This window comes from Mercenaria mercenaria, chromosome 4 (assembly GCF_021730395.1).
Source record: "Mercenaria mercenaria strain notata chromosome 4, MADL_Memer_1, whole genome shotgun sequence".
Lineage (NCBI taxonomy): Eukaryota > Metazoa > Mollusca > Bivalvia > Venerida > Veneridae > Mercenaria > Mercenaria mercenaria.
Window position 1 is genome coordinate 69,042,470 of NC_069364.1, and position 17,868 is coordinate 69,060,337.

At 35.4% G+C, this 17,868-nt stretch overlaps 1 protein-coding gene across 2 annotated transcripts in view; it reads left to right on the forward strand.

Moving 5' to 3' along the window:
- LOC123551988 (uncharacterized) overlaps window positions 1-15,739 on the forward strand; it is a 41,176-nt gene extending 25,437 nt beyond the window's left edge. Inside the window, exons 2-4 of one of the 2 annotated variants that reach the window (XM_045341326.2) lie at window positions 7,301-7,438; window positions 7,881-8,010; window positions 9,758-15,739. In XM_045341326.2, the coding sequence (XP_045197261.1) occupies window positions 7,301-7,438; window positions 7,881-8,010; window positions 9,758-10,242 (753 nt within the window). In that variant the 3' untranslated portion in view covers window positions 10,243-15,739. The remainder of the gene's footprint in view (window positions 1-7,300; window positions 7,439-7,880; window positions 8,011-9,757) is intronic. The other variant, XM_045341327.2, reaches the window with a different exon arrangement.
- Window positions 15,740-17,868: the final 2,129 nt, after the last annotated feature.

Genomic DNA, 17,868 nt, shown 5'->3' on the forward strand with positions numbered 1-17,868 from the left:
TTATGACGAGTAAATACCCATATGCCAAAAAAAATTATCTGGTGCCCTGCTTTCGGTTTGAAATAGACAAAAGGTTTTAGTTTTTTGTTGGTTAATCTTGAATATATCCACAACTATTTGGTCAATCCGAACAGTGTGTCGTATTTTAAGTAAATATGGAGTCTCAGCTACAAACTCTGGTTTTCATATATGGTCTGTGCGTCAGTTTCTGTAGTTTTTCTCTAGTTTTTCGATTTCGTTACCCAGAAAGTAGGCAAAGGTTCATTATTTCCACAAGTTAGTACGTTTATTTCGGAACATTTTAAGGCCGGATGTCGCTTTCTACTGTATGTCAAACCGGAATTATACACATTTTAAAACACCTAGTATCTTTGAAGAAGCCATTATTACTATTGACCTTTATACATACATAGCATCAAAGTCTTTGTTTTAAAACAAATTGAGCCCGCTGGAGCAATATGTCCTATATTTCTTAATATTTTTAACCTAAATTTGGGGTTGAAATACCCTACCCACTCAAGTGTAAATTTAGAAAGTTTGAATTACTAATAAAACTTGATATAATCAGACTATTGATAAAGATATAGTTAAGGTAAGGTGTAAAGAAACCATAATTTTATATCTTTTAAGATGGATAACAAATCTGAAGATTAATGGAAGCTACATACATCTTTCGTACACCGCCTGTTCAAACGGCGTACAACTTAACTGCAATCGTGACGTCATTTTGTTGATTAGGCAGACAGCATAACTCCTTCATTCAGTAACTGTCATTCGTAGAGTACACCTGTGTCGTAGAGTACAGACGTGATTATCTTTACTACAGTTTTGTAAAGCAGACATTTTGTAGAATTTAGTTGATAGATAAAAGGCAGATAACGTAATTCATTCATTCACTTTCTGCTATCCATAGGACAGACGTGTTTATTGAGATACAGTTTGTAAAATATAGTGTTTGCATTCTTGTTGCATTTGCATTCACAATGCATTTCGATGGTAATCAAAATCAAATTGTTATGGCAACCGACTGCATTGAATCCCCTATAAAAGACCTAAAAGACCTAATTATTTGGTCGCTATGCTTGCTCTGTCAGAAAAAGGGCATTGAAGAACTAAGGAAGGCTTCTGCTTTAGGCATAGAGCGTGTTCTTCAGTACCAGAAAATGTCTCATCTCTGAACAGTTATTGAAGACTAGAACTTATGAATGTAGAGGCTGTCTGGCATAAATCATGTTACTCCTCTTTTACAAGTCAACACAATATTGATCGTATTAGTAGAAAAAAAGAAATAGCTGGTAAGAATATACAAGAAAGTCGTGCAGATTCAAACAAAAATGACACACCATCAAGCAGTAATGTTAAGAAAACACGTCTTTCATTTGATGTTGAAGAAAACTGGCAGAAATGCATTATTTGCAATACCGGGAATCAGCGGAGTGGAAAAATTGGTATCTTAGCGCAGGTCTTGACATTTGAAGGACGTGAGACTCTTAAGAATGCTGCTTTATTAAAAGTTGACGAGAAAATGTTATCAAAAATATCTGGGGTAGATTTAATTGCAAAAGAATGCAAATACCATAGAATGTGTTGGAAAAATTACACGTATGTTGATAAAGCAAAATGTTCTTCAGCTAATGAAAACGAGACTCAAAGGAAAGCATTCTGTAAACTTTGTTCGGAATTAGAACAGAGACTTCTCCAACAGCATATTAAAATATTAAGACTTTCCTCAATAAATGAAAGGTATAGTAAACTTCTTGTGCAGAATGGCATAGACCAGACATCTAAACCAGACAGACTTAAAGAAAAGCTAATCAATGTATTTGGAGACAGAATTTCTTTCTATAGACCAGCTAACCGCTCCGAGAGTCTACTGGTTTATTCAACAGATTGTTCGGTATTGTTGCTAGATAACTTGGTTAGGAAGATATCTTTAGAGTCTGAAGAGGAATTCATCAATCATGATATGTCGGAAACGCATGATGAGTTTTCTGTATTATACAAAGCTGCATTGATCTTAAGGAAAGAGCTACAGAAAACGACAGGCATTGAAAACTGGCCTCCAGATGATCAAGATATAACTAGAGATGTTGTTGAAAAAATGATAGGTGAAAAATCTGAAACGATTTATTTCCTGGCTTACAGTATCACAGCATGAATTTGATAATCTCAACACGACAAGTAAAAATAAAAAGCGAGTTTTATCCATTTGTCAGGATATTCTGTTTATATCGTCCAGTGGTGTAGAGTTAACTCCTAAACATGTGGGTATTGCTATTGCTATTCATCACAGGGAAAGAGACTCAAAAAAACTAAAAATGTTGAATCGGTTTGGTCACAGTATTTCACGTGACCAAGTTTCACGAATACTTACAGCTGAGGCTAATAAACAGGAACAACAATACAGTAATGAGGATGACGTTATTATTCCAAGCTGTATTAAACAAGGTTTATTCACGCAGAGAGCTGCTGATAACTGCGATCTGTTAAAAGAGACAATAGATGGCAAGAGTACTACTCACTGTACAAACATGATTGTTATACAGCATCCAAATGCAAACATTGCAAGCGACATAATTTCAGGTGGTGATTACAATAAAAACAGGGGTTTCGAACGGCTTCAGTGCCATTCTGATAATGGCCAACATGGAATATTTTGGTAATATTGCTAGCAAAATACCAGGCACTTTATATGGTACCCTATTTTTCTTAAAATTTAAAGTAACCCTGGCAACATGATTGTTTAAATTAGTTTATATCTTGCTTTTTATCGTAATTTCTTATAAAAAATATTGAATAAAATTATCTTTCGTGTTAATGTAGGTTTAAAACATAATTATTATTTCTAACGGAAGATATATTTTCGTGGTATTTGCATTTATTCAAACATATTTCATAGCTTAACATACTTATAGCAGTATCCTTCGTCTGGCATTTTTCATGGAGAAAACTGTTATGCATGCTGCTATTATTCTCGTGGATATTGTTGATATGAAAATAAAAAGCAGAGGCTGCGTTCCTTAAATAGACTAGTGTCAACGCTTTTGAATTTTACGTTTAGATACATAGGTCACGGGCTTCGTGTCCATGGCAACATCAATTCACTTCAAGAAACCACAATTTTCAACTGATTTGAACAATTTTAGAGCTTAGTTTTAGTATATAAGTAACACATTATCTAAGAAAACTGAAAAATAATTATAACAAATCGAACTGCCAGTTTTTTTTTTTTAATTTGAAAATGGCCGTAACAAGTGACCTTTCACGAAACTATATTCCAAATAACATTGGTTACCAACATCCATTTTCTTACATTCCGCATAACATTTCAATATAACTACATAAAAGAAGCAAAATATTAATTTTTATTCAGAGCAAAAGACTCATAAAAAATATTTCAGCAAATAATGGCTGTTTGAAAATAGTTAAAATAAAGAAAATGCACAAAATTACGTATTTTCAAAATAAAAGCTATAAATTTTGCGCGGTAAATGACACGTAACGTCATGACGTCAATGGCGTTATTTTAAGGCAACATTGTTTTGAAGCGTTTCTGCGGCAATGTATTCATTATTTCTGCATTATAAAACCATAAAGCATCAAATCGGAGACAGGTTCCTGATTTGTTTTCAGAAGAATGGATATACACACAAATTTTGTTTGTCGTAAACGTCGCCGTAAATCGTCACGGTAGCTTCCGGTTGGACATGCGCACATACAAATATTAAGGTAACCTACCTCCTTAAACTTGCTACATTAGAAACTGATTCAGATGAACAGCAACAGGCTGTTTCTGGTTGGATAGCATTTAATGAATTTTCAACTGTGCGTGTTCCATGTAAATCAATCATAGAATATTGTCCCGTTATCGATGCTGCTCCATCCGATTCGGCCATTGTTTATACAGTGATGAATTTAGCATGTAAAATAACACAATCTGTTGGACAAACGCACACAGTTTTAGTATTAGACCAGGCAATATACTGTTAAGCGATTGCAATATCACTTCATCGTCTTGAAGAATTTCAGAATTTAATAATCCGTTTAGGTGAATTTCACACAATTCTGGCATTCCTAGCAGTACTAGGTAAATAACAAGAATGCTCCGGTTTTGAGGACATATTGGTTGAAAGTGGCTGTATAGCAGAGAGATCAGTACCTGCGGTAATGTCTGGAAAGGCTTATAATAGAGCTGTAAGGGCACATAAACTTGTCTTCGAAGCTTTACATCGGCATGTTGATGCTGAAATTAACACAAATACACAAACTAATGATGGATTGGGTATGACAGCAGAGAGCGTATATAAAAAGTTTAAAGACGGAGAGTTAGAATCTATTTCCGAGGAAGTGAATGAGATGAAAAATGAAATAACAACACTAGAAATGAACGTTCTGTTTATATTTCAAAAAGTAACTCTCCAACTGCTGAATATTGGTTTGAATATTTGTGTATGGTCAATACAATGTTGCAGTTTATAAGAGCAGAAACGACAGGCAACTGGGCATTGCACTTATCATCTTTTGCAGCTATGCTACCGTACTTTTTTGCTTTTGATCGGACAAATTACGCCTGATTCGGTACAATATACCTTATACAAATGTTAAACCTACCGACAACTGCTCCTCTTGTGTATGAGCAATTCATGGACGGCAACCTTGTTGTTTCCCGATCAATGAACAAGTTCGATCAAGTCTCTGTTGACCTTGCGCTAGAGCAAACCTTAGACAAAGACAGCAAAACGCACGGAGGGATTATAGGTGTATCACTTAAAGATGAAACTGAACATAGATGGACAAAACCGATCACTTCCGCGCAAGACTATAAAGTAATGTCGAAGAGTTGACAGATGCTAAGGACATTGCGACACATCACAAGGAACTAGGTAAAACAAGAATAACTAAAGACGAAACTGACGTGCAGCAAATTCAAAATCAGCTTAACGATTGCTTCAGTCCATTTCAAAATGATCCACATTTGCCGCTTGTAAACATTAAATCAGGCGAGGTAGCTGGAGAAGAAATATTCAGCGATCTGAAACATGCAAGACAGATTGGAAATGAAGCCTTGAAAGTATTTGTAGAAGAACGCCTGAAGACATCTAACGGACTTTATGTCCCGCTTAAAAAAAATTACCTGAAAACCTTTGCTCACAAGCGGGAAAAGTCTAAAACGTCACCCGAAAACAGGAAGTGACGACCAAAACTGTTCGCTCGACTAGTTATAATGGCTCAAGTTCAATATGACCTGGAAATTTTTTTTAGCTATGAACTGGCTAACATACCTCTGAGTATAGCAACCACAGATGGCGGTATACGATAAACACAGAAAACTGCCCTAATGGCTATTCTTGAAGAAAATGTTAAAGATAAGATATTAGTAACAGATAATATTGATAAAGATATCAATGCATCTGTCATTTTTGACCTGATGGCAGAGATACAAAAGTCAAAATATATTGCAAATGAGACATCAACGTTCGAAGCATATGCTAATAAACTATTTTCGGTACTAATTGCAAAGTCGAGTCACAGTGACAGAATTGATATCGTAGCAGATAGGTATGATAAAAAAGGAGTCCATAAAGACTCATAAAAAAAGTCGAAGAACAAATGAAAAGAGCAAAATGATTATTAAAATACACCGACCCACTCTGCCATTACCAAATCAATGGGAAAAGTTCATTGCCGTGTCTGGAAACAAAACAGAGTTAGCTAACTTCTTGTTAGAGTTTATCAAAACCCACAGTGATAAGTGTTTATATGTAGCGGGTTGTGACCAGCTGGACGGAAGTCTTTGTGTACGTATTCACAATGGTGAAACTAAAGATATACACATGCTTTATTGTTCTCATGAGGAAGCAGATACGCGAATTGTGTTGCATACAAAAGACGCGTTCGACCAAGAATTCGAACGCGTTATTATACACAGCCTGATACAGTTTGTAACTAACATTGGAAATAAAAACCGTTGTTTTCCAGTTTTGGACATACAACAGTCAATAGGTGACAGTTTGGCCAATAATTTGTTGTCGATGCATGCATTTACTGGCTGTGATAGTGTTTCGTCTTTCTATGGAATCGGAAAACCAAAAGCATTCGGTGTCTACAAAAATGATACTGCATTGCTTGACAACTTCGGGGATACATTAAATATCTCTGACAACACACTAAAAACGCCGAACTGTTTATAGTAAACTGCTACATGAAAAACAGTGAGTGTACAGATATCAACAAGTGTCGATATATGCTTTGCATGACATCGCAAAAACAGAACATCGCACTACCACCTTGTAAAACTACTCTAACATTGCATTTGAAACGGGCAAATTACCAGGCTTATATCTGGAAACATTGTCTTCTTGCCAATCCGCCTATGGAAACACCAAAATCTCATGGTTGAGATGACGACATGTTACCGATATTAACAGATGGACAGCCTGCTCCAAAGCAATTGCTGCAGTTGCTGTGGGTGTAAAACGAAATGCTCTAGGAATTGTAGTTGCCAAAGAAATCAGTTACGATGTGTACCATCTTGTGGATGTGGACGAGATACATGCCATAGCGAGATTGACTTGGACGAAGATGAGTGAATTACTTAACAGCTACTTCAATTTATTATGTAATCAAATGGTATATGAAGTTATTGAAAATATATGTAAAAGTTCAAATATTGTCATTCGCATAGACACTCTACAGGGGAGTCAAAACGTGTTAACATAGATTTAACTGGTATTCCGTAAATTAAACTGGTTGTGGAAATTAAAAGTGAAAGCAAACTGAGATTTCATTTTGACTTTTTTATTGACTGAATCGGAAATTTGTAGTGGGTGGGGTAAATCGATCCCGTCGAATTTCATTCAATTCAGTTTTTACGCAATATGTAGCATGCTGTAACAACTAAATTTATTTATCAATTAATAAATGCAAATAAAAATAATATTTTTGATATAAAAGTCTCATTTTAAGAAGAAAAAGCAAGGTCATGCAAATATTAGGCTGAGTTTAATATATTTGAAACACATCCTTTTTAAAGCGTCATTAAAATTTAATGACATCATGCTCAGGGCGACACCCAGCCTTAAAAGTTTCTTAAAGGATGATACAACATCATGATTTCACCCAACCTTGGTCTAATTTTTGGGTTACGACATCCAATTTTTCTGGCACTGGCCCACAGACCAATAACACTCGTTCGGGCTTTAATAGTGGACCTTTAAAGCTAGATTCTATAAAATATATTTATTGTTTGGCCCTTTACATAATATTTACCATGTATAATATTTTATTTCTATCGACGCAGATCGTGAAAAGTACTTTCCAGCAGCAATGCTTACACAGCTGCTTTACTACTGAGAGAGATATTCTTGTTCAACAAAGAAATGACATTTCTAAACTGCTAAATCAAAAGCAAAAAGTCAATGGCCAAATGAAATGCAACGTAAGACGATACAGACAAATATATTGTTTGTACTTACTTATATAATAAATATTGTGTATTTCGCAAACATACGAACAGAACTCATTTCATTATAATATAAACAAAATTAAAACATCTTGAACATAGGGTTATACATTATTTCGGTAAAGGCTTCGAAATTGTTACTTATCTATGTACAAATAATATATGTATAATGTAATATCTATTAATACATATGGCATAACTTCCTTCTTAAAATGCAATACCCACACTTGAAATAGTCCGCAAACTGTCTTAATTATGACGCAGAAAGCGAAGTGGCATAGTCAATAAAATGTTTTGTCTGATACAATGTTCATTTTTATACTAAAAATAATTAGAATTTCGTAATAAATTTAATAATCAATATACAAGAATTATGACTTAAACACTTCTCTTACCGCATCTTTACCCATATTTTAAGTATTTAAGAGATACAAATACATCTGCATATCAGACAACCGAAGAAGGGGGCTGGTGCCCGATAGCCACAAAGACAAAACATTTAGGATTTGATAGAAGTCTTGCTACAACTTTGGCACACTTTTTTAAAGGTAAGCGCTTTGATAGAGAGATTTACTGTAACTTTTGGATATATGCATGTTCATCATATAGATGAATGGTGTAGCGATGACACATGTGAGCTTGTGCACACATTATAATTCATACCTTCGAAATTGGTTTATATCGGTATTAAATCTAAAACATTTGAAATACATTTGGTGAATTTTGTTTGACCATCATACTGAAGGTCTGTTTGGTTATTTTACGATATTATTTTCGTGTACCATTAAATATGGTTTGTCTATGAATAAGCATATAAGCAAACTAGGCGAGTGCACAGTTGATTCAGAACAGACATTAAATACAAAAATGTTACCAATGTTTCATATGTTATCGCAAAACAGGTCTTCATAACATCTTTTTAAAACTTGTATCCGAAATTTTATCTTTAAGGACAGCACGGTTAGGAAAGCGTTTTAATCTATTATTTAATATATTATGAGTGGAATCATCGTGGGCACAAGTATCCATTACGACATTGAGGTTTGCATTTCACAAATTTCATACCTCCCAATTTTCATTATATAAGACGTCTTGCCCGATTCATGTCATTGAGTCTGATAACCCTGTCTTTGCCTTGTTTAATCATGTTCTTTATTATGATTACCGTCTTGCTAAAATCACAAATTCTAAAATGGTAAAGTTTTCAATGTATAGAGTTAAGTGACAACAGGCTGTTTTCTAGATTTGAATTGAAGGTACGATGGGAAAAAGTCACACGTTAACATTTAAATTAAAATTTCAATTGATTCAACAGAGACATATTGATTTTCCTAAGCGTTCAAGATATTACTGATATTACAAAGTGGGTTTGAAGAGAAATACTTGTGAACATACATCTGTATAAAAGTCACACGTATGTAGAGACCTACTTTTAGCTCCGGTATATGTTTTGTTAGAAACGCTTCATTGACGTTAAACAAAATGTTAAGGCCTACGTATGAGTAAAAAAATGAATGGTGTTTTTAAAGCAGGAAACTCTTGAACGTTAAAGTAAAATAACATTTTAGCATACTTAATAAAACAATCAGTTACGCCGATGTCTCAATACATAAATAGTTATATGCTGTTTTCCCATGTATCACAAATGACATTGACGCCTCCGATTATCTCATTGTTATTAAAACTTCTGCAATGATATTAAATACATGATTTAGAAAAAAAAATGAAAACTACACTTTACGTTTCTATATCATTTGTTTCAAAATTTGATGCACGAACGGTTTAATTGTTCAAAATACTAATTGTGATTTAAATATAAGGTAAAGGTAAAAGTCTTTTTTATTATAGTTTTACGCCTATTGAAAGGGCCAGCCAATTTGGCTTATGAGATACGTTTGTTGTGCGTACCAATTACCTAACAACTCCAATCACTATGGCAGGCACCAGACGGATAAAGTCGATAACCATTCATTTAACTAACTCGCGGCTCACGGACCTGCCTTTCCCGAACGAGTCCAATGACAAACATCCCCCGGACGAACGCTCCCGATAGGGCTCGAACCTTCGACCTCCCGATTCCGAGGCGGACGCCTTAACCACAGGGTCACGGTGACCGGTAATAAATAAACAGAACGAAAATTAAATGCTTCTCTCGGCTTATCATGACTTCCTATGTACCTATGTTATACTCATTAGATATCAAAGCAACAAAATGATACATATTTTACTCACCAAATGCTTCACAAAAGACAAAGCAGTTATCTATAGTAATCTCTCTTACATTTTTTTCGCAAGGAAAAACAGTAGGAAGTTTTGGAGACGGTCCTGGGGCATACAAAATGGAAATACTGACAACAGGATTGGTAAAAGATTATGACGCGTATGACGGAGCACCGTTTTGTGAAGAAACAAGTAATGGCTCTGTGCGTTTTCTTGATCTATCCATACCACAGTATGGGCTTCCTGTTTATGACTGGATTTTGTGTCTTGAAGTTGCTGAACATATACCAGAAGAATTTGAAGCCATAATGATAGATAATATCAAGCGTCATGCTCGTGAAGGAGTAATTTTAAGTTGGGCTATACCTGGGCAGGGAGGTTACTCACACGTCAATAATCGATCACCAGAATATGTAATTGCTGAAATGGAAAAAATAGGATTTCACTATGATTCACAGGAAACAAATAACATTAGAAAGGGCGCAAAGCATAGAAATCTTCAGAGAAATATAAACGTTTTCCTACGAACTGTGGTCAACAACTTGTCAATTGATTCCTAATATGATAGTTGAGAAAAAGGACAATATTTTCGGTCTTAGGTTTTAAGTCAAATTGGAGTAGTTTTAACAAACGTATACTTTTATTATTGAGGTCAGTGTTTTTGGTCAAATGCCAGTTTTATTTTTTCAAACGGATAGAAATATTCACAATACTTGATATATGACGTATGGTTCAGTCAGTGCAAACTATAAATCAGTATAACAACAATTTCTCCTGGTGAAGAATAAACACGTTTTAACGATTGCATTCATATATGTTTATGTGTACATGTGCTCAGACTGTGTAAATGTATACAATAAAACGTTCGCAACACATATACCTCAAAGTGCTTCTGTCACACATATACCTGGTGATTAACCGCTCCATAATATACTTAGTCTTGTGCAAGTGCTTCTGCCGCACATTTATCAGGTAAAGTGCTTCTGCAGCACATGTACAGGAAAATGTGCGTCTGCCGCACATAAACTATATAGTGCTTTTGACGCATAGTTACTGGCAAATTGCTGCATAAAATGTGGGAGACTTTCTTTTTTAAAGCAAATTCTCGACAAAGAGCTTTTGCGGCACGTATACAGCAAATTCCTTCTGCAGCAGATAAACGGGGAAAAGTTTCTGCTGCACGTGTTCGGCAAAGTGCTTGTACCGCACAAGTTCTGTCACACTCACGGGGCAAAGGTTTGATGCCATAAAAATACAAGCCAAAGTGCTATACACTTACGAGGCAAAATACTTCTGCAACAGTGGTACGGGGCAAATTGCTCCTCTACAGATATGCATTGCAAAGTGCTTCTGCCTCACATGTGCTTAGCTAACTGCTTCTGTGACACTTATATATGGAAAAGTGATTTCGCCACACAATCACACGGGGCAAAGTGCTTCTTCTTCCACACAGATACTTGGCAAAGTGCCATTTCCTGTTCGGGGCAAAGTGCTTCCGCCAGCCAAGTAACTGTCTAAGTGCGTCTGATACATATATACTGGTCAAAGTGCTTTTGACACACACACGGGGCAAAGTTCTTCTTTCGCATATGTACTATGCAATGTGCCCAACAACACACATAGAGAACAACGTATTTCTGCCATATATATACGCGGCGAAGTGCTTCTGCCACACATATAGGGGGCAATTGACTTCTAGAGCACATACTATGCAACGTAATTCTGTCACTTATAAAAGTGCTTATGCAGCTGAAAAACTGCAATGTGCTTCTGCGTCACCAATACGGAGACACGGATACCATGCAAAGTGCTTTTGCCTCGCAATAGATGGACTAAGTGCTTCTTCCAGTCATATATAGAACGGTGTTTCTGCTACACATATACAAAGCAAAGTGCTCCTGCCAAAAATATGCAAGATTATTTTACCGCTAAATACGACAAATTGCTTGCCGCACAAAAGAATGTAATTTAGATTGTAAATGGAGTAAACACGTTTCTAAAAAGTTCCGTTTTTACCATTTCACTAACGGTTATTTTTGTAATCGTCCACGCAAATGATATATAAACGGAAAGCGTTATCGTGAATCGTTCATCCAACAAAAAGCTTGGTTAGCGTTCCGAAATAAGTGAATTAGCTACAAAAAAATCTTGTTTTAAAAATTAAAATGCAATAAAGTGCTCATGTTTCAATCACCTTTTACGACACCGGGAATACAGCCGGTATGACGAAATTCCGGAAAGGGCTTCATATGATTGGAAAAAACCTTTCATATGTTTATTATTGGGCTTTTTTCATATTTAATTTAGCAATCAAAAAACCCATGCATTATGAAAAATAAAATTACCAATCTTAGAGATTCAACAAATAATTGAAATAGCTTAACATGTTCTAAAAGGGTCAGCCATGTGTTCATTTTTTGTGATGATTACTTTCTCATATGTCCTTTAACAGAAAATAAAAGATGAAGAAATGTTTGTATTTTCGAGTTTTAAATAGATTAAAAGTGCGGGCCTGTTAGCAGGGCATTTGGCAATACTAGCACCAGGGCTGATGAAAGAGCACCCGGTAACGGATATTACAACATTCCAACATACGCAACTGTTATGATATCCAAAATTCACAGGAAACCAGACAGAGGTGGAAAAACAACATATATTGGATGTCAGTTTGCACAAAGTAGTAACAATAATTGCAGCAAAGAAAGCCCGCAAATCAATTCAAGAAATGCCAGGAATATCCTTATCATGGCTTTAACAATAAGAGTCAGAATACACAGAGTAATGGTCGATACACAGAAAAATAAACAACAAGGTTTGAAAGTCGTTACGAGAAGAAACACGCAACATTATTTTAACAGGCCTGCATTCCAGGACAGAACAGAGTAATTGTTAATGATTAACTAAATGCCGTCAATATTCAAGTTATTAATATATCATTTAGAAAGTTAAATATGAATATAAACTCTGAAAGTCCTTTGGAAGCAAATAATGCAAGAATAATGACACACTCGATTTGACTGAGTCTGTTGAGAAAAATTGTAATAATTAAAAACAGACATAAACGAATTTACTAGAAGTATACGTTTAGCAGAGCTATTTTTTTGAAGTCTATGAGGATGAATATATATCAATGGTAAGGAACAACAGCGAATTTACCCCCTTAAAAGGAAGAAATGTTTCTTTAGATCAATTTGTAGAGAGTTTTGCCAGAGGTCTGGCAATCAACAAAATGGAAAATCCTATATATCAAAATTTGAGAGAAATGCTCTTAAGAATGCAATACTTGATGATACCATACTAATAACGAAGGATGAGAAAAGATGTGCTTCTATCGTATTGGACAAAATATTATAAAAATGGTTATAACTTATAACAATACTAGATGATACAATTATTACAGACTTGAAATTATGACCAATTGTTGCTGGTCCAGCGTGCCAAATATACAGACTCAATAATGTTTTAGATATTTTACTAAGACCACTTAAAACATGTTCCTAGCTATTTTACGCGATAATACAGTTTTTGTAAAATCTCTTTCAGAAAAAAACAACACAAGGATTAATTCTAGTGTATTTTGATGTTGAACCTCTGTACTCTAATGTACCGGGTGTGTACAGGACTGGAGGCATTACACTACTGGTTAAATCTACATCAAGAAGAAAACAGAAACGTTTTGATAAGGAATTCATCTTGAAAACAAATTACATAATGACGTTTCTTCTGAAGGATTTCAAAAATTATTTCAAAGATCACTGGAAACGATTTTTTTTTAGCTCACCTAAGCACGAAGTACGCAAAGGTGAGCTTTAGTGATCGCCCTGTGTCCGTCGTCCGTCGTCGTCCATCAATCGTCCGTCCGTCGTCAGTCGTCAACAATTTGACTGTTAACATTCTAGAAGTCACATTTTTGGCCCAAACTTAATGAAACTTGGTCAGAATGTTACCCTCATTAAAATCATGGACGAGTTCGATAATGGGTCATCTGGGATGAAAAACTAGGTCACCAGGTCAGATCGAAGGAAAAGCTTGTTAACACTCTAGAGGTAACATTTTTAACCCAATTTCAATGAAACTTGGTCAGAATGTTATCTTAAATAAAATCTTGGAAGAGTTCGATATTGAATCATCAGGGGTTAAAAAATAGGCCACCAGTTCAAATCAAAGGAAAAGCTTGATAACATTCTAGAGGTCACAATTGTTGCCCAATCTTAATGAAACTTGGTCAGAATGTTACCCTCAATAAAATCTTGGAAGAATTTGATATTGGGTTATCTGGGGTCAAAAGCTAGGCCACCAGGTCAAATCGAAGGAAAAGCTTGTTAACACTCTAGAGGTCCCAATTTGGGCCTAATCTTAATGAAACTCTGTCAGAATGTTACCCTTAATAAAGTCTTGGAAGAATTTTGTATTGGGTCATCCAGGGTCAAAAACTGGGTCACCAGGTCAAATCAAAGGAAAAGCTTTTTAACACTGTAGAGGTCAGAATTATGACTGTATCTTCATGAAACTTAGTCATAATGTTAATCTTGATGATCGTTAGGTCAAGTTCAAATCTAGGTCAAAGTCCAGTTTGAATCTGGATTATGTAAGATCAAAAACTAGGTCACCAGGTCAGATCAAAGGAAAAGCTAGTTTACCCTGTAGAGGCCACATTTATGACCATATCTTAATAAAACTTGGTCAGAATGTTAATCTTGATGATCTATAAGTCAAGTTAAAATCTGGTTTAGGTGGGGTTAAAATCTAGGTCACTAGGTCAAATCAAAGGGAACGCTTGTTAACACTCTAGAGGCCACATTTATGACTTAACTTCACGAAACTTAGTCAGAATGTTAATCATGGTGATCTTTAGGTCAAGTTTGAATCTGGATCCTGTTTGGTCAAAAACTAGGTCACTGGGTCAAATCGAAGGAAAAGCTATTTAACACTTTAAAGGCCACATATATGGCCAAATCTAATGAAACTTGGTCAGAATTAATCTTGATGATCTTTAGGTCATTGACAATAGGACAGGTGAGCGATACAGGGCCTCATTACCCTCTTGTTTGATGACATCTTCATTTTATGGAAGCGTTCAATTGAAGACCTAGAAATTCTAGAAATACTGTCTCAAATAAAAATCTAAAATTTACGATATCGAAATGCAGAACTGAATTACACTTCTTAGATATTTGTAATAAAAAACAGGCACTTGTTTAGAAACAGATGTTTACTATAAACCAACGGACAACGAACAATGTCATTTAATTTTTAATTATTGTCGACCGAAACGCACAAAAGTAAATCTTCCGTTCTCTCTTGCAAGAAGGATGTGCTATAGTTTCAAATACATGCCAGTGTAATTATCGACTTTCAGAACTTAGAAAATGTCATTTACTTTGCAGTCACTCAGTCTCACTTGTTGAAAATGGCATAAGAATGTCACCAAAAAATTTTAAAAAGTGAATTTAGACAAGTAAAAGTGATGATACTCCAACAATTCTACTCTTAGGAACACACAACCCCAGAAATGAAAACCTATTTAGCGTCATCAAAAATAGTCTACTTAAAACAGATGATAGAATGACGATATGATAGACAAGAGCAAATTAATCAAGAGTTAAAGAAACTAGCTAACCTAAAGAAATTATTAATGTAATATTTCTGTAAATTCTTAAATTGACGCGTTATTAATTTCCATTATTTTAATGTAATAAAACGTCTTTTTTGACGCTAAAGCATTGACGTCGATTGACGTGAATTGTGGCGCGACGTCATTTTTACGTAACTTGTTTATATTTGACGGCATTCAAGTAAATGTTTGAAACAACATTGGAAATGGAAGTTATTAAAGCATTTATAAATGCTGCAGATGTCAAATTCGTTAAGAGCTAAATTTGTATTATGTTTTTACAAGTAAATTTATACATGGAATATTATACCTAGGTTTAGAATTTGATATCATAGATAGAAATGAAAACAATTTGACATAATATTCAAATCTTTAAATTTGCTGTCATTTGTTTACTTATTTATTGTTTTACTTTAGAGAGAATCACTGACGAATAAATATTAGAGATACCAGCGCATACTTGTTTTGAATATCCCAGATTCCAAAATTTCTCGAATTATCGTCTACTTCGATGAAGATCCACTGAGAAGCAGTGACGATAAAAATGGCGGAATCTGAAAACAAAGATTTTCAAGGACTAAATAGGTCACGTGCAGCGCAAATCGCTCAGCTCATGAAACTCTACAAGGAGCTGGAGCAACTAATGATATCACATGAGAAACATGAACTCGAGCTAGTGCGCAGACAGATAGAAATTCAGGAACAAGAATTTAAGTTCGAATACGAGTTCGAACAAGCACTGGTGAGCATATGCAAGATTCTACATATTCTACATATGTGAAGCAGACTACAGTTAAAAGCTTCACTTCCGGTAATGAACGGTTTAGCAGCAATGTGAGCTGATCGGATGAAGACACGCTAGTATTCGCAAAAGACAGGATGGCTGGAGGTAACGCATCCCGTGATTGCCATACGGATTTTACGGACACTGCAGGCGTAGATTCCGGTAGGCGCAGCGACGCAAGATTAAAAGAAGGCAGAAAAGTGCTTCCAATCTGAACGTAGAGAGAAGGAGTCTAGCTTCAATCTTACAAGATGGGTTTCACTTGCCAAAAACAGAGCTATTGACATTTAGTGGTTTTGCACTTGATCATTGCAAATTCATGAACAATTTTGAGACGAACATACAGTGTAAAGTAAGTGGTAATAGACTAAGATTAAGCTACATTTTTACAATATTGTACTGGTGAGGCAAAGTCATGTATAGAAGATTGTGTTTTGTTAGACTCGGATGTAGGGTATTACCGCGCTAAGGCGATTTTGCAGTCTAGGTATGGTAGACCGCATGCTATTGCAGGAAGTCACATTGACAAATTGTTATATGGTCCTCAAATTAAGGCCTCTGATGTTGATGGACTGTCAATATTGGCGTTGAATATGCAAACATGCTAAATCACAATATCACAGCTAGGGTTTATTATCAGATGTAGATAACTCTGAGAATTTGAGGCAAATTGTTAGACGTCTTCCCATGCATTTAAGTTCGAGATAGGCAGAGATAGCACACTCTATTTTTGAGTCAGGTAGAGAGACAAATTTTGTAGATGAACAATCACGTGTCGCTACTTCAGTGTACGGCATTAATATAGTAAAACAAAATGTCCGAGTCAGTGAACCGACTCATGGTCCGTCGGAAAATGTTGCGAAAAGTAAAATCACTGCTCTTTCTACATACACAGAAAATCAAAGGCCTAGATACGATAGAAAATGCTATTGTTGCTCAGGTACATATACAAACTTAGCCCCATGTGATAAGTTTATAAATATGTCTTTAGAAGATAGAAGAATTATGTTGTCAAGTCTAGATTGTGTTTTAATTGCCTTAAACGTAACAATGTGTTTTTCCAATGTAGGAGACTGAGAGAAAATGTGCACTGTTCCTGATTGTACTATCAAACACCATTCACTTTTACATAATTTAGTCCAAACACCTTCTGCTAACGCTGTAACACAACCTTCGTCTTTCTGTGCTGCTACAAATGGTTCATATGTTAAAACATGTTTTATGATTATACCTGTTACTGTTAAGGGAAACAGTTACTTTTATCAAACTTACGCTCTGCTCGACGACGGTGCTGACAAAACTCTATGCAATGATCCAGAAATTGAATGTGTCAACCAGACCCGTCACGTTTCAGATATCGACTAAGCTCGACCGGAAGTTCAATCCATGGACAGGAAGCAGACCTCTATGTAAGTTCAGTTTCCTGAAAGTAGTATTAGAAATACCGATTTTGAAACAGTATGACCACCCCCCTGACCCCTTGTCCCTATTCTATAAGTGGACTTTAACCTTGCCCTAAACTTAAAATACTAACTTAGTACCCTTAATACCCTGAAAATCTTTTAAATCTTTAGTTAAACCGAATGAAAACCTTTGATTTAACCAAAAAAAAACATTTAGTCTTTGGTCCGGACTGACCAATGTTAGACAATTAAAAACCCACAGGTTTTATCAAAGATACAAGCTGAAATAAAATTGACTTAAATATCTATACACCGAGTATTTACTTCCTGATTGACAGTGCATATCAAGATAAAGATCAGATTTCAGTTTAACTGGAGAACAAAT